At 41.4% G+C, this 27,334-nt stretch overlaps 2 protein-coding genes and 1 pseudogene across 4 annotated transcripts; 2 read left to right on the forward strand and 1 right to left on the reverse strand.

Annotated features, from left to right (window-relative positions):
* Nucleotides 1-327: 327 nt before the first annotated feature.
* LOC310789546 (insulin gene enhancer protein ISL-3) lies at nt 328-5,523 on the reverse strand (the record flags this gene model as incomplete). 2 transcript variants are annotated; one of them, XM_083651184.1, is made up of 6 exons in its annotated part: nt 5,393-5,523; nt 4,691-4,880; nt 3,774-4,036; nt 2,034-2,314; nt 798-965; nt 328-444 (listed from the first exon to the last, which is right to left on the reverse strand). In XM_083651184.1, the coding sequence occupies exons 1-6, from the start codon at nt 5,448-5,450 to the stop codon at nt 328-330; spliced, it is 1,077 nt and encodes a 358-aa protein (XP_083507310.1). In that variant the 5' UTR covers nt 5,451-5,523. The 2 variants fall into 2 exon arrangements, with proteins under 2 accessions (XP_083507310.1, XP_083507309.1); XM_083651183.1 differs by having other exon boundaries at nt 2,034-2,317.
* Nucleotides 5,524-7,555: 2,032 nt separating this feature from the next.
* On the forward strand, nt 7,556-25,713 carry LOC310789545 (electron transfer flavoprotein subunit alpha, mitochondrial-like). Its single transcript, XM_083651182.1, has 12 exons — nt 7,556-7,677; nt 8,668-8,817; nt 9,850-9,931; nt 10,147-10,229; nt 11,650-11,749; nt 13,647-13,757; nt 14,169-14,270; nt 14,952-15,020; nt 15,260-15,342; nt 20,693-20,758; nt 23,605-23,685; nt 25,468-25,713. Exons 1-12 carry the CDS (start codon nt 7,636-7,638, stop codon nt 25,504-25,506), a joined length of 1,008 nt encoding a protein of 335 aa, XP_083507308.1. The 5' UTR covers nt 7,556-7,635; the 3' UTR covers nt 25,507-25,713.
* On the forward strand, nt 18,618-19,502 carry LOC310789547 (geranylgeranyl transferase type-2 subunit beta pseudogene; annotated as a pseudogene). The gene has a single exon. The product of its transcript is annotated as a geranylgeranyl transferase type-2 subunit beta pseudogene (transcript).
* Nucleotides 25,714-27,334: the final 1,621 nt, after the last annotated feature.

Raw genomic sequence — 27,334 nt, forward strand, 5'->3', positions numbered from 1 at the left:
GGTTAATTATATCCATCGAGAGAGGTCTTCTGTACATCTTCTTTCTCCATATCAAGTCATGCAACAACTGTCTGCCTTTTTTGATACTGAAATCTCCAGAATAGCGGACTTGGTTCGGCCGTATCGTTTTGAAAAGGTCCTTCTAGTCTCTTGGTGTCACTCAGTGCTTGTTCATTGCATCTCCTCCTTAATTGTCAGGAAATGAAAAAGAAAAGAAAAAATCTCTTTCCTCTCAGTTGGGGCGATGTGATGAGCTGGTCTCATGCAGGGGACCGGGATCATGCTACTGTCCTTGCAGGGGGCACCGGTGGGCCTGAGGGCCCCGTCTCACGTCTCCACCGGGCTGGGTACCATACTGTTGGGGGTGTCCGGTAACTGAGAGGACAAAGAAGTCACGTCGCTACCCGAGGAGTTCCCCAGAGAGCCCGATTCAGAAAAAGACACCTGAAGTGGCAGAAGAAACAACGTGTGTCAGAATACATGGTGGCTTTTATTTTGACACCTGTGTGTACCCGATCCCGGCGTTCGTGGATTGTGTTAAGTTTGAACAGTTCAGTTTCCATTTCTTTATTTTTGAGAATGTATCAAACACAATGTAACAATGTATCTATTGTGTTGTGTGTGTGTGTGTGTGTGTGTGTGTGTGTGTGTGTGTGTGTGTGTGTGTGTGTGTGTGTGTGTGTGTGTGTGTGTGTGTGTGTGTGTGTGTGTGTGTGTGTGTGTGTGTGCGTGCGTGTGCATGGCATGGCATGGCATCTCAGTCAGTCTGTTCTGAAGTCACACTCACACACCCTCACCAGTTGTTGGAAGGCTGGCTGGTCCAGGTCGCTCTGCAGGGCGAACTCGCTGAGAGCCTTCCATGGAGGCTGGTAGGTCTGCACCTCCACTGGGTTCCCCTGCACCGTGCTCTCATGGCGGATGGGGCTGCCTGCCACCAGAGGGGTCCCCGTCAGGCCTGCAAGGTTCTGCAGGGAAGCACAAGCTGAGTTTGGTAGCTGTCGGCTGGTTTTCATGTTTTTACAGCAGCCCAGGGTCTATGGGGCTGAGAGAATTTTACAACCTTTTGGTTTGTGAAACCTTTTCCAAAGCAATTAGAGAAACTGAAAAATGCATGGTTCCCAAGCTCAAAAATAAGGCTGTTTTTCTAGTTCCTGAAAAGTCGATGTTTTGGACATACAAGGTTTTCACCTGTCAGCAGTGATTTGTCTGTGTTCTGCAAAGAAACATCTGTCACCAATCTGTCTTTTCAAGAAATGAGAAAAACCAGTTTATTTTAGGCTACATACTTTTTTACTCTTTTTATTTATTTTTTGATTTTGCAATGTGTTTTTAAAATAGTTTGACTCGGTCAAAAGGGCCTTATGTCAATAAAAAAAAAAGTCCCATTTGTAATGCAACTGGGAAAATAAGAGAAAAACATAATTAATGCAGTGAAGAAGTTCACACCCTTTATCTGTCACATTGGGGCAGCAAGTCCTTTTTGGGGGTGGAGCAAAGAAGGAACAATGATCTGAGAGCAAGAGGTGTTTTAGAGCCAGAACAAGTTCTTTAAGGCTGCTGTTCACTTCAGGTCAAGCAACTGAATCCAAAGCTGCTGATTCATTATTCATTGACTTCAAGTTTGAATACAGAATAGCAATTGACCATTTGAGAAAAGCTGTGCTCTGTCACTCATTGTGCAAATTAAAAACTCTAATTTAGGAGCAGGCTATTGCCAGATGCAGTGTTAAGTAAGTAAATAAATAAATAAATGGGTAAATAGGCCTATGACCTCAGTTGGTCGTCATCATAAGGCAAACCATCAACAAATATCAGTACAAAATAATTCACATATATAGTGATATGTAAGAAGAGCCTATTAGGTCAAATTGATTTCTTATTAGCCATATATCTTATTACCTTATAACAAATATTTATGTCAGACTAAACAGGACCCTAACCTCATTCATTGCCTTGTGATTTTAAGAAATGGTAATAACAATAGCATATAAAAGTAAAAAAGTAGTCCGCTTGTAACTTACGAAGATGCTTACAGTCTTATCACTGTGGTGCTGTTGTTGTAGTTGCTTCATGAGAATGGACCTCTTCTTGTCTTTGCAGCGCTTGTTCTGGAACCAGACGCGGATGACGCGCGGGCTGAGGCTGGTCATCTCCACCAACTGCTCCTTCATGAGCGCGTCGGGCCGCGGGTTGGCGTTGTAGCAGGTCCGCAGCGTGTGCAGCTGCTTCTCGTTCAGCACCGTGCGGACCCGCGTCGTCTTCTCCTGCTTGTGGACGTGGTTCCGATGCGGAGCCTGCCGCACCGTCACCGGCTCTGCTGAGGGAGGGAGGGGACACGAACAGTTAAAAAAGCAGCGTCATTATAACGAATACAAATTGCGTTTAGGTGGGGTGTTTTCGGGAGTGGGGGTAGGCTACAAATTGATGCTTTTCTGAAAATATATAGGCTATACTTTTTGTTTTGTTTATATGCGTATTGTTGGGTTTGATGCCATGACTGAGGTAATTTTCCTTAACCAATAATTTTGCGTAACTTTCTTTTAGCCTATTACTATAATAGGTTAGGGCAGTGAATTACCTAATGGTCATATGGTGAACTGACGAGGGGGCGTCGTTCAAGCATAGCCTATGAAAATAAATAAAAAAATTAATAAAACCCGCTGCACTTTCATCTCTTTCCGCGTCTTGTAGGCTATTCTTTCATTAGCCATAATAATCTGTAATCTTGTCATATAATATAGGGCCATATTCCACGAGGTCTAATAATAGCCTACAATTAGCTCACCAGGAAACACACAAATGCCTGTTATTGCGATCTAAATGTTACATTGAACAATTGTCTTAAGGTGCAAAAGGTGTTGGACAGTTTGAATTGTTTTGAACTATCATGCCCGAGTCCTTCCTGATCCCAGCAGTCTGTGAACATTATTCACATATCTCTGTTCTCCTTCTGCTGAGCAGCCAGTCAGCTCCTATAGACTAGACTAGATAGACTACATTGCGACAGTGGCGACAGAAATAGCCAGATTATTCAGATAATGGCAACAGTGCTAATGAGCTCAATTATGAAATTAGCCTAAAGAAAGGTCGCACACCCTTTGCCCCCCTCTCTCTCTCTCTCTCTCTCTCTCTCTCTCTCACACACACACACACACACACACACACACACACCAAAAACAGAGTAGCCTAGTCAACTTAAAAACACCATTAATTACAAAAAATTTAAGAGAGAAAGTAAGAGCATACATGTGTGGAAAACAAAACAAAAAAGTGGTAAATTTAGCAAACTTAAAAATAGGATAAATACATAATCTCATATTGATTTTTGATTTCTGTTATTTTATCCAATGCAGTCACAGACTGATTTTTCTATAGGCATGTTTGTTTATTTGCTTTTAAAATATTGGGTAGGGCTTATTATGGTAGCCTATAGACTAACTAGCCTACTTCAATAGGCTAACTAGTAGTCTGCATCAACTTTGCAATTGCATGGCATTTAAACAATTTGATTTTTAAAAGTCCTGTTGCTAAATATCATCCATTTGCATTCTCCAAAAGGATCATCATAATCATTATAATATACATTATATATACAAATTAATCCAGGTGAGGTTTTCCGGGTCTGAGATAAGGGAGCCAGAGAGGAAATAGCCTCTCATTTCCAGGTTAATTCATTCCTAATTCACTGACCTCTAACCTTGGTAAAGTAATACTTATCCTTACTGTTAATAATAATATCACAAGATGAAGGCTGCTATAGCCTAAAATCGAACCTGCCAGGTGCAGCGGTCTGTTGGAGTGGATGTGTCCCGGGCTGAGGGGGCTGCCTGCGGAGCTCCTCTCCAGCAGCAGGCTGTGGTCAGCCCGACACAGCAGCTCGTCGTCCCGCAGAGAAAACTCGTCCCCCGGCAGAAGCTGTCTGCTGCACACCGAGCAGCGGAAACACTCCATGTGGTACACGTTGTCCCGGGCGCGCATCACCAAGTCGCTGCTGCTGAACCCCAGGTTGCATTTTGCACATTTTATTCCAAACAGCCTGCAAAATTGAACATTTAAATAATTGTGGGAAAAACGAAGAATTTAAAATATATAAGGACATGTAATAATAATAATAATAACAATACTACTACTACTACTACTAATAATAATAATAATAACAATAATAACAATGATAATAATGATAATAACAATACTAATGATAATAATAATAATAATAATAACAATCATAATAATAACTGGTTGAGTTGAGAGGTTTAGCTATATTTTTTTCCCCTTTATTAAATAAATGCCTTCACATATTTTACCGGATAACAATAGAATATGTCCTGCATGGATTGGGAATATTTGCAAAAATAAAATAAGAAATCCATAAAGCTGCACAAATAAAATTACGTGGTTAAATGACCTGTTTGAGTTATAATTGGTCTGCTTTATTTAAAATCGTGCACCTCTTAATTTTTGTTTTGTATGAAGTGCATTTTCTTTCTTTATGTGAAATGTATCTTTATTAGTTTTTCTTTTTCTTTTTTACTGAAAAGTAACAGATTTACGCCCAATTGTTTTAACTCTAGGCATGCAGCCCCCAGCCTTTTGGATATAAACTCTGCATTTTATGCATTTTATTTAGGTTACTTTCTACTTTGGCGAAACAGAAGCAATGTATATACAAGAAAGCTTTCCAAACGCCTACCTTACATAATCTCTTTTGCAATAGGTTTTGCCGTCCCGGACGAAGCAAGTGCAGGTCTCGTCCAGGTATTGGCTGCACTCTGCGCACTTCAGGCAGGCTGCATGCCACTCCAGGTCGGGGGAGACTCTCAGGATGTACTGGTCATGGATCTGACTTCCACAGCCTACACACATCGCGAATCCGGACTTCTCTGCAAAGAAGCAGCATGGTCAAAGACTCAATAGCCTACCCACTGTGGCACTGTCACATATCCCGTGCATCTGAAGTAGCATATTCATACATTAAGATATATAGGATATATAGCCTATATTTTTTTATATATATATTTTTTATATATATATATTTTTTTATATTTTTTAGGTCCAGCTAATTTGTGTCAGTTCTGCATGAAGCTCTTCTTTATTGCAGACTGGACAACTCCTGCTGTTATGTAACAAATGGAGACTTTTGCCAGCATTCCTACTCCAAAACATTGAATTGTATCACCTTCAAAGGACTATATCGCAGCCGTAAAAATAAAATGTCGCTATTCTATTCAATACGATGAGAAAACGAACTCGCTATAGTGCTAATCGCTCTAAGTACACTAAATGCATCACGTTTCATAGAAAAAGAAGCGAACACAATCCGCCTGCTGGCACCACTTTTCCCCGCTGCAGAGTCAGGATTAAACAACAGCGATCATTTCGGGCGTATACTTACTTTTGGAATGATCCCCCATATCACCCAAGAAAGAAGAGTTGAAAATAATATCCACCATACAGGAAGGCTAAAGGGGAGTGTGCTAGATGCAGAAAAGAGGTGAGGAGCTGGCTGGCCCTCGGCTGGCTGCCTGATAACGTGTGTCTGTCCGGACTGGAGGCTGCAAGGTCCCGTACGCTGCTCTCTCTCTCTGACGTCATCACGTCAAAACCGGACCCTCCAATCGTCCCACCGCATCTCTCTCAGCCTCATAATAAATGTGTCCCATCCTGTCCCATCCCATGTATCTCATGACTGAATAAGAATGCCCTTTGCATCCAATCGTGACAGATGTGAATATTTCGTTCCCCCAAACACTCGGGAGGAGGAACGAGACATGCACGAGATGTGAGCTCTTTCAAAGAAAATGCCCCCCCCCCGCCCCCCCTCATAACATAAGAGGATAAAAACAGCAGCATTGGGTTATGGGATGATTTTGAGCATACTCACTTACCATCAACCCAGAGCCTAATTTGTGTCATAATTTGCCACCATTAAAGAAGAAACAACTTTTATATCGACTAAATTTCTGTGGGACAAAGTGAAGAAATTACTGAAACATATTTGGTCACACTATGATAAATTAAGCAATTAGCCTATTTAGGTCCTCAAACTGTCCTGCACAGACACAGCGTAGAGGGAACATTGGCCCTGAAAGCTCCCTGATGCGATTATTATTATTATTATTATTATTATTACCATTATTATTATTATTATTATTATTATTATATTTGCAAGAATTTCTTTGCTTGATCTTTGCTCTCCATAATGGTAAAACACTGTGTATTGTTTATTTCAAGGATAACGTTTTGTCTTGAAAAAGCAAACTATTGACACAATGGTTTGCTTTTTTTGCATTGCAGGACTTAATGTCTAGCCCTTCATATTATTATTATTATTATTATTATTATTTTACTATTTTGAGCAGTAAGGATGAATTGTTTGAGTTATGATTTGTTTTTGGAGAAAATGCAGGAGCAACTCGGGACACTTGACACCTCTCTCTCCTCTGTTCCGTCCGGCGGTTCATCTATTCGAGAACGGGGCCATCTACTGGAATAACCCCAGAACTACATTTTATTTGACAATGGTGTGAAATGAATGTGGTGGCAATTTGTTGTACAAGTTCAATAACCTATAGGTCTAAGTCAATTTAGTGGGTATTCAATGAAGATGAAGGGACGGGTATTCTGCTAGTAACCTAAATTATGGAAACTGCCAATCAGGGCCAGTATTGTGACTGCTGTGAATGTAAGAAAGTATTCTTCCAATTCATTCATTTCATTCTGTTAAATAAACCAAAAAATTCTAAAAGTGTTTTTCCTCGGATTTTGGCACAAGGGATAGTAACATCTTGTCCTGTAGTGTGTATTAATTAATACTGTTAAATAAACCAAAAATGACCAAGACGGTCATTACTCTCTTATCCTGAAATATTGTACATTTGAAAATAAATTCACGAAACATTAATAAGATGGGACGAATGGATGGGACCTTTAATTTTGTTGGAATAAGTGCGTTGGAATCTGGTCAGCATCTGCAGCATGGACATGCTGCCTCCATCTATCCATCATACATCCATCATGATCCATCCTTCTATCAATCATCCATCCCCCTAGTACAGCAAATAGAATGGACCATAGAGTGAAGTGACTATCTATCAGTCTTATTTTTGTTATTAGCATAGCATTGATAGTTATTACTTCACCAAGGTCAGAAGTCAGTTAGCATGGAAATTCAAGGGATCACCAAAATAGGCTTATTCAGTCCTATTGTATAACCTTTTAATTTACCTGAATTCAACAAAATTGAAAATAGACTGGGTCAAAGATGGTAAAAGTAACATCCCTGTGCGCATTGATATTTTATCCCTTCTCTTTGTCTATTATAAACCGTTTTAATCACCTGAAGCAGCACACCATAACCGAAAGAGAATGGCTTTTATTTTATTTTATTTTATTTTATTTTATTTTATTTTATTTTATTTTATTTTATTTTATTTTATTTTATTTTATTTTATTTTATTTTATTTTATTTTATTTTATTTTATTTTATTTTATTTTATTTTATCGGCTCTCATTTTGAAAAACACACCGGATGTTCTGTTGCCGTGGCTGGTAACACACGCCGGTGACTTGACGGGTTTGCTGTGGTGACAGCTAACGTGCATCCTAGCTCAGCCAGGAGCTGGACAATCTTTAGCCATGTACACATCTGCAGTGAACAGGAGGGGCGTGGGCAAGTTGGTAAGTAAATCGGCTGTAGGTTTAACGGTAATTCACGGTCGTGTGCGTCAATATGATTATTTTATTAGCACGAGTTCGCTGTCTGCTTGGCTGCAGCAGAGGTCAGATCAGGACACTGGTGGTGTTATGTCCTCAAAGGCGTACACACAAACACCCTTCAGCTAACGTTAGATAGTTACTAGTTACTCTATTAATTGCCACCTCAACTTGGTTGGTGGGATACGCTTTGGAGAGCTCACTATACAGACAAGAGAGGGATGGTTAAAAATGAACACAACACACCAGACATTGACTCAGCAAATTATCTCATGAACTCTGGCCTCGAAAAATGTAAACAAACATGCCTGCATTCCAGACACGGGGAGTTGGCCCGCCCCCTGTCTGCAAAACGAATATTTTAAGTTTTGAACGACTCCACTCTGTACTGTCTGACATCCACTTTTACTGCTACATTAAATGAAACGCCTCTTCACTAATCAGCTGTCTGCTTCGTGTGTAATAATCCTCTATGTGTATCTAAGGGCATCAGGCATTCACAGACAGCTGCATGTTCTGGGAAAAGGTTTTGATCACCTGCTTTGGCTCAGGCCAAATAACTAGCCAGCTAACGTTAGCTATTACTGTAAAGTCAATGCCTGATCAAGCTATAACCAAACCTGTGTGAGGACAGGACCGCTTAGTACAAGTATTCCTGCTGTGATGTCTGACGTTAGTGTGCATTTTTGGACTTTGAAACAACGAGGACTATTTCCACTATATTCTTGACTCAACCAGTTTCCACTATCATAGCCAAAGTACACAAAGTAGTCGGTTGTTGGCGCTTATGCCAAACTGCCCTAGGATAGGACTGAAAGTTAAATCGGGCTACACTGTCTGTTCTCAGGTCCCTGAATCAGTGGGATCGTGTCCTTTCCTTGGCTCCTAAATGTGTTCTACTGGCCTCATGTCTGCTCCTATAAGCCACCCGTGCGTGTTGTTCCTGTTTGGCAGGCCAGCCTCCTCCAGAGGTTCCAGAGCACCCTGGTCGTGGCAGAGCACAATAATGACACGCTGACACCCATCACACTGAATGCCATCACTGCTGCCGGCCAGGTGGGGGGAGACGTGTCGTGCCTGATCGCCGGCACCAACTGCGCCAAGGTAGGCCTGCAGTACTTTAACAGGGTTCAGACGAAGACTGAGAACACAGAACAGGGACACCAGGGTGCAGACATTGTTTACTGATGACATCAGAAATAATGTGGGCGTGGTGCCTGGCAACAGTCATAGTATAATATACTATACTTGACAAAAAAGGGTCACTTTTGTGGATTCAGTCAGTGCACACTTGTTTGGCAGCGAGGTAGTGAAAGAAAATCACAATCGACGTACACTGAGCACACCAGCTTGTAAATCACAATCGACGTACACTGAGCACACCAGCTTGTTTTGAGTGTTTAACGTTCACCAGTCATTTTGGTATGATTGTACTCGCATGTCTTTGCCAACATAGGTTCACATTAGTACAAGGTCACTGCTTATTTTCAAAGACTCATTGACTGCATAGCCTATTCCATGTGTCCTGTCTGTCGCTCTGGACTCCTGTATCTTCGACTGTCTTTCTAATGGCATCAAAAACAGCTGGCAGAGATACTGCTTGATGTGAACTGGAATCCATTATTCCCCCCCAAAAAGAGAAAGAGAACAGACCTGCCAGACAATTCAGCCGACCACAATTTCTCCCCCCCCCCCCTACTCTCCCCAAAATTTCAATAAACCTTTATGGCATATTTTTACAATACAACAATACTGGTGTTGACTGTTGAGTGTTGACAGTAATAGAAGATGCCAAATCATTCAAAACAATAAGCATTTTGCTTTTAGGAGCATCGTGCCAGCGTGCGGCGCTGTTCCAAAATGTGTCAACGTGTGTCGTTGCCTGGGAAACGTACATCCCATAATACAACTGTTCGCATCGCATCCCATAATAGTATGATGATACTTGGGATGCCATTGCCAACATAGATGTGAACAGGTTAGGTTAAAAGTTTAGCGTCGCCAGCGACGGCCCCCACCATTGCGGTCGGGGGACATTTCGAAATCCCTCCAGGCCTGAAAATGTTTCTAGGGGGAAAAACACTGGCAGGCATTTAGAAAACAGCAGGAAATGCTTCTTTCTTTTCTTCTGGACAGGTGGCTGAACAGGTCAGTAAGGTCAAAGGGGTGAAAAAGATACTAGTGGCTCAGCATGAGTCATACGAAGGCCTTCTACCAGGTAATCCCAGGAACATGATAGATTTTATTTTTCTATTTGATTTATCTTTCTATTTTTATCTCTTTATTATACTTATAATATTATATTACATATTACGAGTAAAGGATTTCTGTTGTTATGCCTGTTGTCATATTATATTATTTGGTCATTGATATACAGTAAATACTGAATATCTCACTGCCCTGTAAAAAGCCTAACCTGTCCTTGGTCCACAGAGGAACTAACTCCACTGATTCTGGCTACTCAGAGTCAGTTTAACTTCACACACATCTGTGCAGGAGCCTCTGCGTTTGGAAAGGTGAGTTAGGCCACATGTATTCTGCAATACGTTTAAGTTTATTATTTTATTTGATATGAACATCACAGAAGCATTAGAATTATGACATACAGAATACAGAATGCACAAGGACCAGAATGCATTGTGTTAAGTGTTTGTAGCGGAGTGCTAATTTACAACACCTGTCCACAGGAGGCTTATACATTAAAATACACCCACAAATTCATACCAAAAAATACATCCAGAAATACAAAACATAAAAGTACATCCACAAATACATACATACAAATGTATAGTACCAACAGAGGTCTACTGGTGTCTTACAACAAAATCATTAAAAGAGGAAGGAGCGTGACCGTGTAGGCATTTAAAAATCATCTTTATCTTAGAGTAGCTGATGAAGCTTTCGAAGATGAGCATGTACTTCTCCAAGATGTGGCAGCAAAAAGTCATTACTTTTTCAGGAAGTTTCTTTTCCCAAATATGTCACAAATTCACAGTTTTCATGCCTGAAAAATTTAGATCTCGTCATCAATAAATTGTGGACACGTGCATATTGTCAAGCTTAGCTGCTGGTAGATGATGCAGTTGCCTTTGAAGGAGAAATCAATAACATTGTGGATTACAGAAATCCACTGTCGTAATTGTCATAAATGGTCAAAAACAAGTTTGTTTTTTACACAATCCTCATGATCATTGACACAGAGTAGGAAATACAGGAAGAATCCTGAAGATTCTCTGTTATCTTAATACGTTTATATTGTAAAGTGATCAGGCATGCATGAAAAATACAATACTGTATTTTATTGACCGTCTAAGCATATCTGATTGTGCATTTTTAAAAGATTGTGTCTTAATGTTCTAATGCGTCTGAAAGGTTTTTCCCCCCTTCAGATCTTCAGTAAGTGTAGTACTGACCTCAATTATCCCCCTTGTAATCTGTCATTGTACAATAGAACTGTCAACTCGCAGATCTAATGGTATTTCAATTGAATTAGGATGCATTAAACAATATCTTATGTATTGTAATCTAGCTCATATTGACTGAGGCTGGCTGATCTTGGTTTCGGGCCTCAGCTTTACACTGAACACTGAGCCATCATATAAACGCCATGTGGTTGATTCAACGTCGCTGCGTCACCTGCATTAGTTCCATTAAGCGTAGGATTCGGTTGTTTTCCAGTGAGAGTGGTTCTGTGCAAATGCCTCGTATAAAAGTTGCTCAAATGTACTGGAAATTTGTTGCGCTACTTTTCCAAAACCAGGCCTAATGGTCCCATTTGTAAATACGCACTGTCCCCATAACCTTTCCGCTCCATCCTCAGAGGGCTTATTACAGCCATTACTCTACCTGCTTTTATAGTCTCACGTGATGCCTCCAGGGAGACGCGGCTTTTGTAAGCCTGAAAATGTGAACCAAATCCTGTGGTTCCCTTTGCAGAACCTCCTTCCCAGAGTGTCTGCCAAGCTGGATGTGGCTACGATCTCAGACATCACCGAGGTCAAGTCCCCGGACACCTTCGTCAGGACCATTTATGCTGGTGAGGCATCTTGTTTTGACAAACTCAGGCAGCGGAGTAAACAATAACACAAATGTAAAGGGGAGGGGTTAGTTACAGGGGGAAGTCGTTGGACGCATCAGTGCAGTAAAGGGGAGGGGTTAGTTACAGGGGGGAAGTAGAGTTACACACAGCAGTGCAGTATTTGCACCGTTGGCAACCGGAGCGCTTCATCAAACCAGTTGGGGGCTTAAGCTCCTTGCTCAAGAGCTTTTTGTAATGGAGGCTGCAGGAAAAGAGCAGAGCCCCGCGCGGCTTGTTCACTTTTACATGTCAAAGTTTCCAGACGCCGTCCAGCAACGTTCCATAGTCACAAAGTTGCTTCTTTATCTTTACCTCTGCCCCCAAAACGGATTAGAACTCAACATTCTCCACAACCGTTCGCTAATAAAATAATAGGTTATAAAATAGTAGTCTACCATTTATTCTCATTGTGTTTTTCAACTGTCAGTATACGCATGCTTTAGTTACGATGCATTTAATCATCCATTAAAGCTTTTGCCAAATTCTGGTTTATGATGCTGTTGCTAATTTATGAACCCTGGCTCTGTAGATAGTATTACCCACAATGCATCGCCTGTGTGAGGCAGAATAAATGATTGGCTATACGGTAGGCTAATTCACGGTCACTTAGCGCGCCGCCCGGCTAATGCCGAAGGTCAAGGGTTAAAGGCAGGCGGCTTTCCATATTCAATATGCGGTGAAAATGGCACATGCAGCGTTATTGTTTGTGACCTGTTAATGACGAGCACATCTAGCCCAGTCATCCTCGCTGTCACTCCAGCATAAAAGCCTCCCAGAAGAATCTCTAATCACAATTTGATGGGGCCCATTAACCTCATGAAATATATATCTCCGACTGAAATCATCCACTTACACTTTGGCAAGAGCCAAATGTTCTGGTTTGGAATTCATTGGGGGGAAGCTTTCCTGGATTGCATTACTGAACTTTTCACAGCGACTCGTTTTTTCTCTTGAATGTTTTTAGAGTTCTATAGCTCTTTGACTGTATTGTCAGACCTATAAGTCAGTTGCCATTCCTTGGAACTCCCCCAGCTCCATTCGGTTGACGTTGTGCCAGTTTGTTTATGTCTGTTGGAACGTTAAAACACACATTAAAACACACACAGTCCCTAACACACACATTCCTAACACACACAGTCCTAACACACACACACAGTCCTAACACACACACAGTCCTAACACACACAGTCCTAACACACACAGTCCTAACACACACATTCCTAACACACACAGTCCTACCCATGTGGACAGATTAAATGTATACATCCAGCAGAGTGGCTCTGTTATAAGCAGTATACTGGCCTACTGCAATTAAGCTCAAGGAAATAGATTATTATGCTATACTTAAGCAATATCACACGAGAGGGAGTGCATTGTTGGCTAATATTGGCACTGCTGTGATTCGGTCACAGGCACGAGGCCGCAGGCCGAGTGCCGTAGATAATCACAGCAGTGCCAATATTAGACAACAATGCACGACCTCGAGTGTGATATTGCTTTTATACAACAGTTCTATTAAACAAAGCTGATTAAAAAAATGACAAAAAGCTGAGAAAATAGATGATTTCTGTATTTATTCCTCCGCCAACAAAAATAGTCCCCTCAGCTTTCTGCTTTGCTGAAAATGTAGCCTAATCAGCCTAATTAACTGCAGGCTGTCTACTTTACTACTGTCTACTCTACAGCTGTGAAGCGTTTTGTTGATTAGGGCAGCTGTGAAGCGGAGTGATCTACACACAGTGAAGCGCCAGTGCATTATCGTGAAATATAGGCACTCGTAGGATCCCTCTTGTCCAATCAAATTGCTCGGCCGGAACTACCTGTTGTATAAATATATTTATATGCTCCACCACAGGGAATGCTGTGTGCACGGTGAAGTCCAGTGAGAAGGTGACGGTGTTCACCGTGAGGGGGACAGCATTTGAAGCTGCACCTATGGAAGGAGGAAGTGCTGCTACTGAACAGCGTACGGACCTTATTATCTGAACTCTATTTTAAATAATGCAATCTTACCTTTTCTTTATGAGTAGAGAAATACAACATACTCTGAATCTTTTTAAAGTTGTACAGCGGTGTAATATGTGGCAGAGAATTTGTAACCATTTGCATTGAAATGTTTGGTAAATGGTAATCCCTTTAAATTTCAATGACTCTTATCCATAATGAAGGTGTTCTCAAGTGCAGTTTATATTTGCATCGGCTTATCTCTTTACTACTCATGAATGATATACCTGTTGTTGCCAATAAAAGCATCAGCTGAGTCACAGTTAGAATGTGTTATTGTTATTGTCTAATAACTGTGCCATTCAGAACCAGGTATCATTGAAAGCCTCTCTCTACACAATATATAGCCGATATCTATATTTTCTTTTCATAGTTTCCCCGCCTCCGCCTGCGGGGCTCTCCCAGTGGCTCGAGCAGAACCTGAGCAAGAACGACAGGCCGGAGCTCACCAGCGCCAAAGTGGTGGTGTCCGGAGGTGACGGCTTCACCAAAACGCTTTCAATTCAGTGTTTGGTCTTTTTTTCCCTTTTCTCTTGTTTTCTGAAATGAAAACTTTTCATAGTATTTGATGTGCTGCACAAGTTTCACGAAACCCGTTCAGAACTCATGATATAATTTACCAAAGGCACGGAGACCATTAGGAATCTGGTGTTTCTCTTTATTCTTAAAATAAAAAAAATAGAAAAATCAAAGGCACATCCAAGTACTTCACAGTCAAGTTGAGTTATTGAGCACATTTGATACACAAGGCAACACAATGTGCTTTCCATTAAAAACAAAAGATTCCATCCACATTTTGAGCCATCGTGCTCTTTATCAGACAGCATCAGCTTCATCATGTGCATAATGCTTTGAATCATCTTTTGTCTTAGTTTTATTTTATTTGATGACTGTGAAAACCTGCTTTCTATGTTGCACGGCCAACATTTGTTTTCAGCTCAGTTTGCGACACACTTGCAGCAGGTTGGCACTGAGTTTCTTCATTACGCAACTTTTGTACGGGTTCCTCTGTGGCCAGTCCAGGCCTGTTGCCATGAATCATGCAATCATAATGTCAGAAAGATGTCATGTGCCACTTGGAGGGTATTTGTATGCAAAGCGTGGAACCACAGTGTCACGGGTGCAATTTTCATCTTTTTGTGTTTGATCCATGTAGGACGAGGCCTGAAGAGCGGCGAGAACTTCAAGCTGCTTTATGACCTGGCTGATCTACTGAATGCTGCAGGTATGCTGTAACGATTTGACTCCAATTCCTTCTGTGTGTGTGTGTGTGTGTGTGTGTGTGTGTGTGTGTGTGTGTGTGTGTGTGTGTGTGTGTGTGTGTGTGTGTGTGTGTGTGTGTGTGTGTGTGTGTGTGTGTGTGTGTGTGTGTGTGTGTGTGTGTGTGTGTGTGTGTGTGTGTGTGTGTGTGTGTGTGTGTGTCTGGCAGAGTTATTCATATCTCCCTCTGTGTTCTAAACGCAGTGGGCGCGTCCCGAGCGGCTGTAGACGCTGGCTTCGTCCCCAATGACATGCAGGTGGGCCAGACCGGGAAGATCGTCGCGCCTGTAAGTCATGAATCACACAAACCTTCACGCTCAGGGTGACCCAAGAATTCTGCATTTTAATAACGTCAAAGTCCCACTAACTTTTCACACTTTTGATTTGAACATTGTGCTGTAAATTTTGTTCTAGAATTTTATATTTACTAACTTAGCCTGATATCAGACTGAGTTGTCAACTCATTGCACTCATTCCCTAGCCTGGTTGGTATCCAGCCTCACAGTTGTCGTCACTCTTCATTGGGTCCCAAGCATATATGGACCCAAGCCCATCCAATGGTTATTCAGGACAGGTACCGTCCGGGATTCATGATTGGATGGTCGATGTAGGAGGCGGGACTTTAATTTAACGTTACCGACGACACATTACAGAGCACTGCAACAACACACCTGTATGTTATTAATTGTGTGGCGTGTGGATGAGAAACTCCTAAATAGCAAGGGGCTTGAGTGCAGACAGGTCAGGGTTATTCAAAACAGTTCTAACAAAATCACAGATTATACCAAATAGTCTATAACCCACAGTGTCGTTATTTCAATTGGAATAAGTTAACTGTATACAAAAAAGCATGAATATAAATACATTGATAAGGCGTTTTGGCTTGCTACAGATATCCCAGCTGTCATCATAACACACTTAAGCAGCATTTTAACCTACTCAAATACAGTTAATGGCTGGTTTAAAGTCCTAAATGATTTAGCAGAACCATTAGTGAGCAGGCAACTCTGCCAAAAGTGTAATTAATACAAGCACTCCGGGTATAAGATGGCAAAACTCATAAACAGATTTCTTCACAAACTATTAGTGATGACTTAAAAGGAAAAAATGCTCAAATATGGTAATACTTTTAGCACATTTCTATATATTGCATTTTAATGCTGTAGCAGTGATGCTATGCCTAGGTCTATGCTAAATACTTTCTTTTGTGACAGGCCTTCAAAACGCCCCATCGGGGGGTGGGGTGTAAAATCAAATCACATCCTCATGCAAGCTAGGCTACTCTGAGAGGGGAACCATGTTGGTGTTTCATAATTCATCATTTCTTCCGAGTTAATGCAGTAGTCACATGATAATTAGGATTAATTTTTGATTGCCGCCTCAGGGCATTTCTGCATTGTTGGGCTGAAGAACCTGTGCCATTATTACCATATTAGTGTAACTGTCAGTGGCCTGTTTTATTTTACAAATGCACATTTTGTATTTTATTGTCAGCTGCTCTCGTCAGCACAGAGCAGCATTCCTGTTGCTTATTAGTGCTTTAACACGAGAGCGTGTCACTTTAATGAGGATATAGAGTCACAACGTATAGCGTCACACTGTCTTATTGCTTATTACTGTACACACTGAAACTGCTGCTTCATCAAGAACTTTGTCCATTGTCCATTGAAGACAGATAGAGAGAGAACTGAAAATGAAAAATATGTATAGTGCGATTATAGCGGTCCTTTAATTTCAGAATCATATTTATTATTTATTAATTATTTTGATTAATTTAAGGACTTCTTGGTTGCATACAAAATTGGAAAAAAGAAGAAAAAAAAATTCTCTATAAGCTGTGCAATATTTAAAATTTTTGCAACCTGGTTTCAGGAAGAAAAAAATCTTTAAAAAGAAAAAAGCTTAAACGTATGTAATTTTCGGCCGCGAGGGGTCACTGAGAACTCTTTATTTTGCCGGCAGAAGCTCCTCCAGGGGGCGTGTTTCACACATTTCACGTCACCCGGTTGAAAATCAGCAAAGGGATACTTTAAGTTTTGTGTTTTAGTGATGTGGAAACATCGCCCATATGATACCCGTTATAGCGGTTTCATTCATAAAGCTCTTTGTAGCAGGTCTTTTCATGAGCGATCAAATGTTTATTATTAATAATATTATTATTATTATTATTATTAATGAATAGAAACAATTGCTTTGATGTATAGCTTCTCGTGGTGTTTATTTCATGGAACACAAGACACTATAGGGTATTCAACAGTACAGGCGTTTGTGGTTTCTTCCATGCTCTAATATTTAATATCCTGCATACAGACTGTCTGATGAAGTCAGCTGTGTGACAATCTGTTTGTTTGTTTGTAAAGATTCATGTTCTCACACCCGAGGTGAGTTGTGCTGTGTGAAGGAAGACGTCTCAGCAGCACTTTGGGGTATTTTATTAACAGGCCAGCAGGTGCATGACTCCCTGGCCTACTCCCTCCACCAGCTGTGTGTGAGCTGAGCGCGCTCTGGGAAAACTGACCGAGCTTGGCAAATCCACTGGTCATTCTGCTTCCTCTTTTCCCCGCATCTTACAGAAGGCTGCGTTAGCCTTAGCCTTAACCTTAGCCTTAGCCTTAGCCTTAGCCACCTAGTTTGTAGAGGAAAACTTTCTAAAGCTGTTTGTATGCAGCTGGCTACTAAAGGCAAAGGCGAGTGCTTTTCTATTTTTTTCTGTCTCTCAAGTGAAAAAAAAGGCCCCTAGATCGACAGAGCCTTTCATTCTGTATTATCCGGCCTGGCTTTTAACTCCGGGAGAACGTTGTTCACAAATTGATGCTCTGCTCCTCTGGGGCTGTAGCTGAAACATTAAATTGTACTGAAATATTCATATGCGAGTGCATTTAGCTGAGAGCAATTGATGTGCGACTCCCCAGAGGCCAGATGGAAATGTTGCAGGGCCCCAGCACACGCTGGCAGACACCCTGAGCTCCGCCCGGGACAGGGCCGGGACGGGGGGGACCCAGTCAAACCCAGCCGAGAGCTCCAGGGGCCGGGGCGGAGCTGGGACAGGGCCGGGGCGGGGGGGACCCAGTCAAACCCAGCCGAGAGCCCCTGGTCCAGCAGGGTGGTCCCAGTGTGAGTGAGGCCTGCTGCCCACAGACACACACTGTGGACAGCTTGGCAGGGTTGTGGTGCAAATCAGGGGTGCAACAGTTAGGATCTTTTTCATTGGATAGAAAAGGTGATGAATTCAGCTTCACACATTAGCTATAGATTATTAGAACAGAGAAGAGCAGTTTACCTGCCCACCATCCCCTCCTTCAGTTGAACAAATCGGCCACTGGCACTGCGGCTGCCCCACTGCTCCTAGTTCTAGGAAGGTTCCTAGTAGAGGATGGGTCAAATGCAGAGGATTCATTTCCCCATGGGGATAAATATAGGATAATTTAAACTTAACTTAAACTTAAACTAAACTGTAAAGGATACGCTCCCCACATTATGACATCATTATGACATCACTAGTGATGTCATTGTCATTGAGGATGTCATAAATCACTGATGGTGCCACGTGAAAAATTGCAGAATGGAGACCCAAGTGAAAGATGTTATCATTGACTCTGACGCTCCTAACTCTCTCCCGTTGGGCAAACATGCGGACGAAGGATGACTACGAGCAGACGCTGTCAGAGTACCTGAGGATGAGTGGGATCTACTGGCGGGGGCTGACGGTGATGGACCTGATGGACCAGCTGCCCAGGATGAACCGGCAGGAGATCACAGACTTCATCAAGGCCTGTCAACACGAGTGTGGAGGCATCAGCGCCAGCATGGGACATGACCCCCACCTGCTCTCCACGCTCAGCGCCGTGCAGACTCTGTGCTTGTATGACAGTGTCCATGTGATCCATGTGGACAAGATGGTGGAATATGTCAAAGCACTACAGCAGGAAGACGTCTCGTTCGCAGGGGACAAATGGGGAGAAATAGGCACAAGGTTTTCCTTCTGTGTGCTTGCTACTCTTGCGTTACTGGGCAAGATGGACATGAATGTTGACAAAGTGGTAGAGTTTGTCTTGTCCTGTATGAATTTTGATGGAGGGTTTGGCTGCGAGTCTCATGCTGGCCAGATTTACTGCTGAGAGGCAGCTGCCGTCCAGCGGGCTCAACGGCCAACCAGAGAAGCTCCCCGATGTGTGTTACTCCTGGTGGGTGTTGGCCTCACTGAAGATCATCAGATCATCGGCAGGATCCACTGGATCGATAAGGCCAAGCTGCGCTCCTTCATCCTGGCCTGCCAGGACGAGGAGACGGGAGGTTTCTCAGACAGACCGGGAGACATGGTGGATCCTTTCCACACTCTGTTTGGAGTGGCAGGTCTCTGAGGAACATAAAGCCAGTGAATCCTGTGTTATGTATGCCTGAGGACGTCCTGCAGAGGATAGACCTGCTACCAGACCTCCTGAGCTAGCTGACCACATCCCACCCACCCACCACCACTACTACTGCCCCATCAGACAACTCCCTCAGCCACACCCCAGCTACCCCAGGAGCCAGGGACAGGGAACAGAGAAGAGGACCATCACACACGTTAGGGTTAGCTGAAGTCTACAGACACATTTTAGATGCAGTTTCTGCTCTCCGATTATTGAATACATGGAGGGGAAAAAATGAATCACAGTTCTGGCTTCCTCAGTCTGAGCAGTTCTGCGTTAAATCCTTCATCTGCGTATCAAGTGAATCTGTTTTCTTGTTTTAGTTGCAAGGGAAGGAATGACAATATGAATGGCGTCAGGTGAGGGCAGAGGAAGGGTGATGATGTGCCAGTGACTGGCATACAATACACTTGATGTGTAGGTAAATCCATGGAGAAGTTACAGTAGATCTGTGATTTCATTTCCTTTATATTCTGACTGTAGGGACATAAGAAACCTCACAGCTCTCTGCTCAACGGCGAATTTGTATGAGGCACCAAATCTCTCTGTTGTCTCTCCTTTTCTTTAGCTGTTTCAGATCGAATAAGTTCCACCTGTTGGTAGGGCTGGGAATCACCATACGATATTATCATGATACTTAAGCCACGATACAATAGTATTGCGATATTTGTGATATGCTAGTAGTATTGCGATATATTGAGTATTGTGATATTGCGATATATTGCAATTTATTACCTTTTTTCAACTGCAAATGATGTCCTCAAAGGAAAAAACGTGATCAACGTGTTTCATCTAATGACTAATGAGATCATGTTTCCAGTCTGTTCATCTCACTTCAATCTTTTTTATTGCAGCAAAATGGGGTTGTCAAGCAGACAGACTGACCAACACTGTCATAAAACCTGTCATAAATGTTGCATGCACTTGATTTTATTTATATGATATGTTATATGATAAAGTATCGCAATACTTGGCATTTGTGCGATACAACAGTGTGATGTATCGACCCACCCCTACCTGTTAGCAAGCATACTGTTCACTTCAAGAAATGTCTCAGGATCAGTCTGAGTGAACTAAAGTTAAGGAATTAATGTCTCTCAATTGGCCAATACTCATTCCTTAATATATTTGTCGTCGTTGTTTACTACGATGTCTTACTACTACTGTCTAAAATAGTGACTCAATGCTTTTTGATATTATTTCTATATCTTTGTTTTAAATCCAGGAGCTCTACATTGCAGTTGGCATCTCAGGAGCAATTCAGCATCTGGCTGGAATGAAAGACAGTAAGGTAACAAGACACACCTGTTTCTCATTGTCTTAAAGCCATTTGGATCTAAAGCCTTACACTGAAATGCTTAAAATTAGTCACCAAATATAAATAGTGAGGTTGATGTGTGTGAATATCTTTCCAAAGCCTTTGTCTTTCCATCAAAGCAAAGGGCGCTTACTTTAAAGAATCTCAAATATAAGGTCCTTTTGATTTGTCTAATCCTTTTTTGATCACTGAATAATTTCATTTGTGTAGTTTCATAGTTTTGATGTCTTTTGTATTACTCTGTGTGGAATGTGGAAAATAGTCAAAACAAGCACGAATTCGCAAGAGCTGCGCCCACACTCTCTCTCTCTCTCTCTCTCTCTCTCTCTCTCTAATCTCTCTCTCTCTCTCTCTCTCTCTCTCTAATCTCTCTCTCTCTCTCTCTCTCTCTCTCCTCTCTCTCTCTCTCTCTCTCTCTCTCTCTCTCTCTCTCTCTCTCTCAACCTCCATGCCAAGTTTCAGCCTCCTGACCTATAGGGTGAAAACTGCCCGCTAAAGGGTGGTGAACCGACAAAGCGACTTATAGAGCTGCTGCAGCTGGTCGCAGCTAAAAAATAAATAAAGCCAAATGTGGTGTGTCCAAACTTTTAACTGATCATGTATGTTCCATAATAATCATAAAAGAAAATGTTCAAGTCTCCAAACTCAAAACACAACTCAACGCCATTGCTTAGAAATATAAATAAATATTTAATGACGGCACGGTGGCTCAGTGGTTAACACTGTTGCCTCACAGCAAGAAGGTCCCGGGTTCGAACCCCGGTCCGTCCCAGGTCCTTTCTGTGTGGAGTTTGCATGTTCTCCCCGTGTCCGTGTGGGTTTTCTCCGGGTGCTCCGGTTTCCTCCCACCATCAAGAAAGACATGTATGTTAGGGTTAATACTCCTGTCAGTGCCCCTGACCAAGGTACTGGCAAAAGAACTGGAGTTGGTCCCTGGGCGCTGCACAGTGGCTGCCCACTGCTCCTAGTTCTAGGAAGGTTCCTAGTAGAGGATGGGTCAAATGCAGAGGATGAATTTCCCCAAGGGGATAAATAAAGGATAACTTAACTTAACTTAACTTAATATTTTCAGAATCCGTTCAAAACTGTGGCAAGAGTTGTGTCCTCTATCAGCCTTGTTTCATTCAGTATTAGAACGAGAAAATAGGCACAGTTTGTTTGCATTTATTAAGGATTAGATTTTAAATAAGTAAATCATATTATTGTGTTTTACTGAGCCAGTTACTTACATGTCTTTTCATGCATGTAGCTAAGTCAGTGTAAAAGACATGCGTGGTCACTATGTTTGTCATTTCAGAGCCAAATCATGTTGCTTCAGGATGATTTGGGGAAATGTTGAATCTTTAACAGTTATTTCCCTGAAGAGTTGTGCTTTTTACTCAAAACTGTTTGCTAATTCACCCTGGAACCAGTCATGCATACGTAACATAACTACATAGAATTTAGTGCTCGCACGATGGAGTGCTAAGTTAATTTTGGTGTAGATTATTTTATTCAATTCTTTGGAGCTCAGAGTCATGTTGTGTGTCCTGGCCCCCAGAGGACCAGCTCAGTTCTATCCTCATGTTTATCACATGACTAACTAGTGTAGTTCCTCTTCTGATGGCTTATAGCATATGGAATATTAAAATAGCAACAACAAAAATAAATAAATAAATGACTAAACCTTTGGGGGTGGGGGGATTGAAAGTCACAGCAATTAGCAAGGAACTTCTAAAGAATCAGAATCTGCAGAATAGAGTTGTTTTTGTTCATAGTTTCCATTAATGTGCATGATAGAGTAATTAGCAAATTAAATACATTAATTTAATGTGCATGTAGCACAAGTTAATTTCATAATTAATACTATATCTCGAGAGGATTGACGGGATTGAGCTTGGTCAGTTTTCGCTGGAGTTGACCCACTTTTATCCTGAGAGATAAGAAGAAGTGAGCAGAGGAAACCTGTTTTATGTAAATGTAAAAACAAAAACTCTTCTGTAGCCATGACAACAGTCTCTCCGGAGTGGATTTCTTCCACCCAGCGAGCTCTCCTGCCTCTGGATCCCGTGCACTTAAGAAGTATGTTTCAAAAAGAGAACCTGAGAAGCTTTTTAAAGAATGATGTATAATTTATTTTGTATTTTTCTCCTGCTTCTCCTGTGTGAGACGTGTTCTGAATCTGTCAGAGTGCCCCAGTAATGCAGTCACGGTCCCCCATGTGTTTGTTCTTTATGAGATTTACCCATTTTAACATATACCCAGCTGGTTGATGCCATAGACCTGTGTTCAAAATCACTTTCGCCCACTTGAAAATAAATCGCATTCAAAGATGAAACCACTTAGGTGGAGTTGATTTGAATTGCCTATTGTCATATGGAAAATTCAAAACATCATGGAAGCAATGCTGCATACATAATACAAGCTACGGTAACGTGATCATACATACTAGAGTTTCCTGTATTTGCATTTGCATCACAGTGACTGGTTGTTGTCTGGATACGTATGCCAACTCATATTTATTGCATTGGTAGACAGATAACACAGCAACTGTGGATTTAAGAGGCACCAAGCGTTTGTCCCTTTGTGAGAAGGAAGTTTCATAATTTCTTCCGTCTCCCTAAAAATGGATTCTTAACTCTTGATTATCTTCACCGGCCTGCAGCAGCACAGCTTGTGGTCTGACTCCTTGTTTGAAATGAGGAATGCATTTTTTTTTTATGAAAATCAACATTTGTTTGTATGTCTGTAAGTGTCTGGTAATTTAAAAAAGAAAATAACTGTGATATTCTATTATTGGCATCAGAGTTGATGTTTATGATCATGGGGTCTCTTTACAGACTATTGTTGCCATTAACAAGGACCCAGAGGCTCCCATCTTCCAGGTGGCCGACTATGGTTTGGTGGCTGATCTTTTCAAGGTGAGAGAGCGTGAGGTGGAGAAGCAGCTACCGACATGGAGGCAGAATTCAAATGAGCTACAGTAGCTGTGAGCTTAACTTATGATAGTTCACTTTGCAAATATCTTATGGTCTAGTTTTGAGTACTTACATGCTATTAGGCGTTCCTGAGTAATAGTCAACCCTCATGACTATTACTGCAGGTCGTAGTCAGCGGTGATGTCCCTCACTAACTTTTGTTCTGGGTGGGTAAGAGTCGTACTGCTAACACGCCAACTAAAGCACGACAACCCAAATAAAATCTAATGTTGGAGGTTGACGGCTTACAAAAGTCGCACAAACATATGGCAAAAAATAGCACCCAACTCACACAACTAAGTAGAATGCCTGTGGTGGATTCTACCCTTATCTATCTTGATTTAATCTGAATGATACAGAGGATTTCTAATTTATGATGCCATTTAAAATTTCAGTGTTGATTTCCTTTTGATCTGGGCAGCCCTGACAGAAAGACAGGGCTGAGAAATTCATATGTGACATATCTTAGCATGGCCGGCCAGGTCCCTTCTCTTAAGGAATTGTCTTAAGGAATCTTTTTTGTTTGTTTTACGGTTAAGCTTTTGTGGAATAAAACAACTTTTAACAATTTCTAATTTAAAGTCAGCCTGCAAAGTCTAACAGAGTAAATCCATATATATATACCATATATATATATATATATATATATATATATATAGTGCTTCTTCTGCTGCCATTTCTGCTGGTAATGGAGATGGAAGATTTTCAACAATGACAGCTCAGATTATATTACTAGAAATAAAATAGTTTTATTAAGACTTCCTGTTTTATAAGAGAGGGAGGAAGTTGTAATGGCATTGTACTTTAGAGAAGATGTAGCGTCATCTCCGAGACCCTCCTCCGTTAATGAGAATGAAAACAATGATCATGTAATGTTAATGCAGTTAAAGTGACTCCCTCTGAGCCGTTATTAAAACATTTCAATTATTAAGACGAGTGCCTAATGGTCACCGTTAATTCACAGTGCTTCCTGTCAGTGTGGAGCGTGACAGTCAGGGACGACACCTCCTGGTTCACTGGAGACGTCCCAAAAGCAATTTACCCTCTTACCTCTCAGCGCGTCTCCTGCAGCTCTGCTCCGCGTGCCCGACTGTCAAAGCTGAACAATGACTCAAAGTGTCTCTGTATGATACGTATTGACAAATTGGGTCCATATGAATCATTTAGGTCCACCTTTCACACGCCGCTATAGCCATAAGATGAATGCATTCGGCAGCATTAAATTAACCTACAGCCCCTTCTAAATGCAGTTGTGCTTGGTGTTGGCTTTCGCATTGTTTTCCTCCTATCTCTCCATTTACATGGCCTGTTGAGCTGGGGAGGGCTGCAGTTTAGACGCGTGCCACCTCCACACTTGAGTTCACACATTGATACGGTGGGTGGCAGTGACAGGTCGTGGCACAGCCAAGGTCTGCCACCCACATGCGGAAGGGCTCCATTGTGTGTGTTGAAAGCCTAGTGGCTTCGATCATTTGTTTGACCGTCGGCCATAATTTATTTACTCGCTCCGTGGCATGCGATAGGCACGGGTGTTTTAGTCCACTAGATTGATGTTATGGGTATAGTAATAAGTTTAGGGTTGCAGATCCAGGTTATCGCCTTACGTGTGCGCTCAGGTCTCACCTTACACAGCAATGTAATCAGACAAGGGGGCTGCCCAAGTATTTGTTGGGTTAAGTTTGATGGAATGGAAAAAGAAAAATGCTTTTTTTTCCCTATTTGTAGGTTGTTCCAGAGATGACTGAAGCTCTGAAGAAGAAGTGATCGCTGGCTGTAGTCAAAGTCAAAATCACAATGTAACGAATCCAAACATTAAACAATAACTGCTTATCAGCTGCAAGTGAACCGCCCAGCTTTACATGTATCTGAATTAGTCTGGTGCATTTGAAATAGGTGCTTTGTATTTAGATGTAATACATCTTTGATTCTGTATTTTTTAATGATAAATAAATTGTTTGTGCTAAACCTTTACCATTGTTTCCATTTACTTTTGAATGTTATTTCTACTAAAAAAGAGTATTATTGAATAGTTTTGATAGTTCTGCAGAGCTGGTGAACCATCTGCACAACATCTCATGAGAACATGTGATCAGTCTGCTTGTCTGATTTCAAGTCTGCGTGTCTTCTGTTCTGATGCGTTGCTGGTGGGAAGCTCCAAAATCAGGAACTTCAAAGTCAGCTGCCAGACAGCATTCACATGCTTCTCGGTCGGAAAATCAAACCCAGAAGACAACCGGTAAGCAAACATGAGCATTTTAAAAAGGGATGATGTGGATTTGGCTCAGTAGGAAATGTGTTTTTCCAATTTAGATTCAGTTCATATGGCCCCATTGGCCCGTCCTAGTTTGGTCTGTGTTTCATACCCACAAATGAGAGAAGAGGTTGTAATGACCCATAACCAGTTGTACTGTAATACTGGCTAGTACTGCTCCATAGAAAATTAATTTGGCAAGACAGGACAGAAATAAATGATATTGGCAGACTCCAGGATTATTTTCTTTGGATTAATATGCCATTTTCAGGTTCATAGCTAATTGATTATAATTAGTATTTTGATGTAAAGGATGTAAAGGTTCAGACCAACATTTCATGAGTTCTGCCATTCAGGCTCGATATACTGTAGAGCAAAAGTCCTGCTTGAAAATCAGTGTCGTATCATGAGATGAGTCTTCAGCTTCTTGCACTGCGCATTGCCCATTTCTTAATACCTAAAGTTCACACTTGTGCTGCTGATTGCTTAATTGCAGCCATAATTGTTAACAATTAAACCTTCTCTAGATACTTGTAAACATTTGACAAGCAACAAAATGGTACAATAGTTTATCTTCTGAATTAATGATATGAGAAGGTGATTAGGGGGTTTTCTTCTTCACACGAGACACTTATAATGACTTGATCAATTAGTCGTTGTGACAGATCGTCCAATGTTAATAACCTTCAATTATTTACATTTTTCAGAGTGCTATGCAAATCAGGAGACAGTTGCTAATGCAATAGTGTTGTACTATGCAGTGTATAGTAATGTATATAGTAATATGTATAGTAATGCGAGCCAGTCAGGAGAAACACATTGGATGAAAAGTCTACAAACTTGATCATGTGTATATATATTTTTTATCCAATGCTCTCTTTATCTTTGGTACTGAACAGCTCAAAAATCACTTGAAATGGCATATTACCAATAGTAGGGATGTCACAATATATCGTCCCACAATATATCGCGATATCAAAACGTGACAATATGTATCGTTGAGATGAAATCTCATATCGTGAGAAAAAGAAGCTGAACATGGTGGCACTGATCTGCATCTGATTGCATGCTCGCTCTCCTTTTCATTGCTTTGTTTGAACAGACGAGGGACGTTACAGACACGGAGGATGAAAATGGTGAAATTACTCAAATTAGCGTGGAGGATGCCCCCTCAACTTACAAATCGATCGCAAAAAAATATTGTTAAAATATCGTATCGTTATCGTGAACCCACTATCGTGTATCGTATCATATCGTGAACGGAGTGTATCGTGACACCCCTAACCAATAGTCAGTACACTGAAGCTTTTATTTGAGCTATTTTTATTATTCAAATGACAA

This window comes from Poromitra crassiceps, assembly GCF_964638095.1.
Source record: "Poromitra crassiceps genome assembly, chromosome: 14".
NCBI lineage: Eukaryota > Metazoa > Chordata > Actinopteri > Beryciformes > Melamphaidae > Poromitra > Poromitra crassiceps.

Bases quoted from the DNA above. Each gene is read 5' to 3' on its own strand.
- LOC310789545 (XM_083651182.1), top strand. From the start codon at position 7,636: ATGTACACATCTGCAGTGAACAGGAGGGGCGTGGGCAAGTTG. The intron at 8,818-9,849 runs GTAGGCCTGCAG...TCTTCTGGACAG, and splicing joins CCGGCACCAACTGCGCCAAG to GTGGCTGAACAGGTCAGTAA. The intron at 14,271-14,951 runs GTGACGGCTTCA...TGATCCATGTAG, and splicing joins CAAAGTGGTGGTGTCCGGAG to GACGAGGCCTGAAGAGCGGC.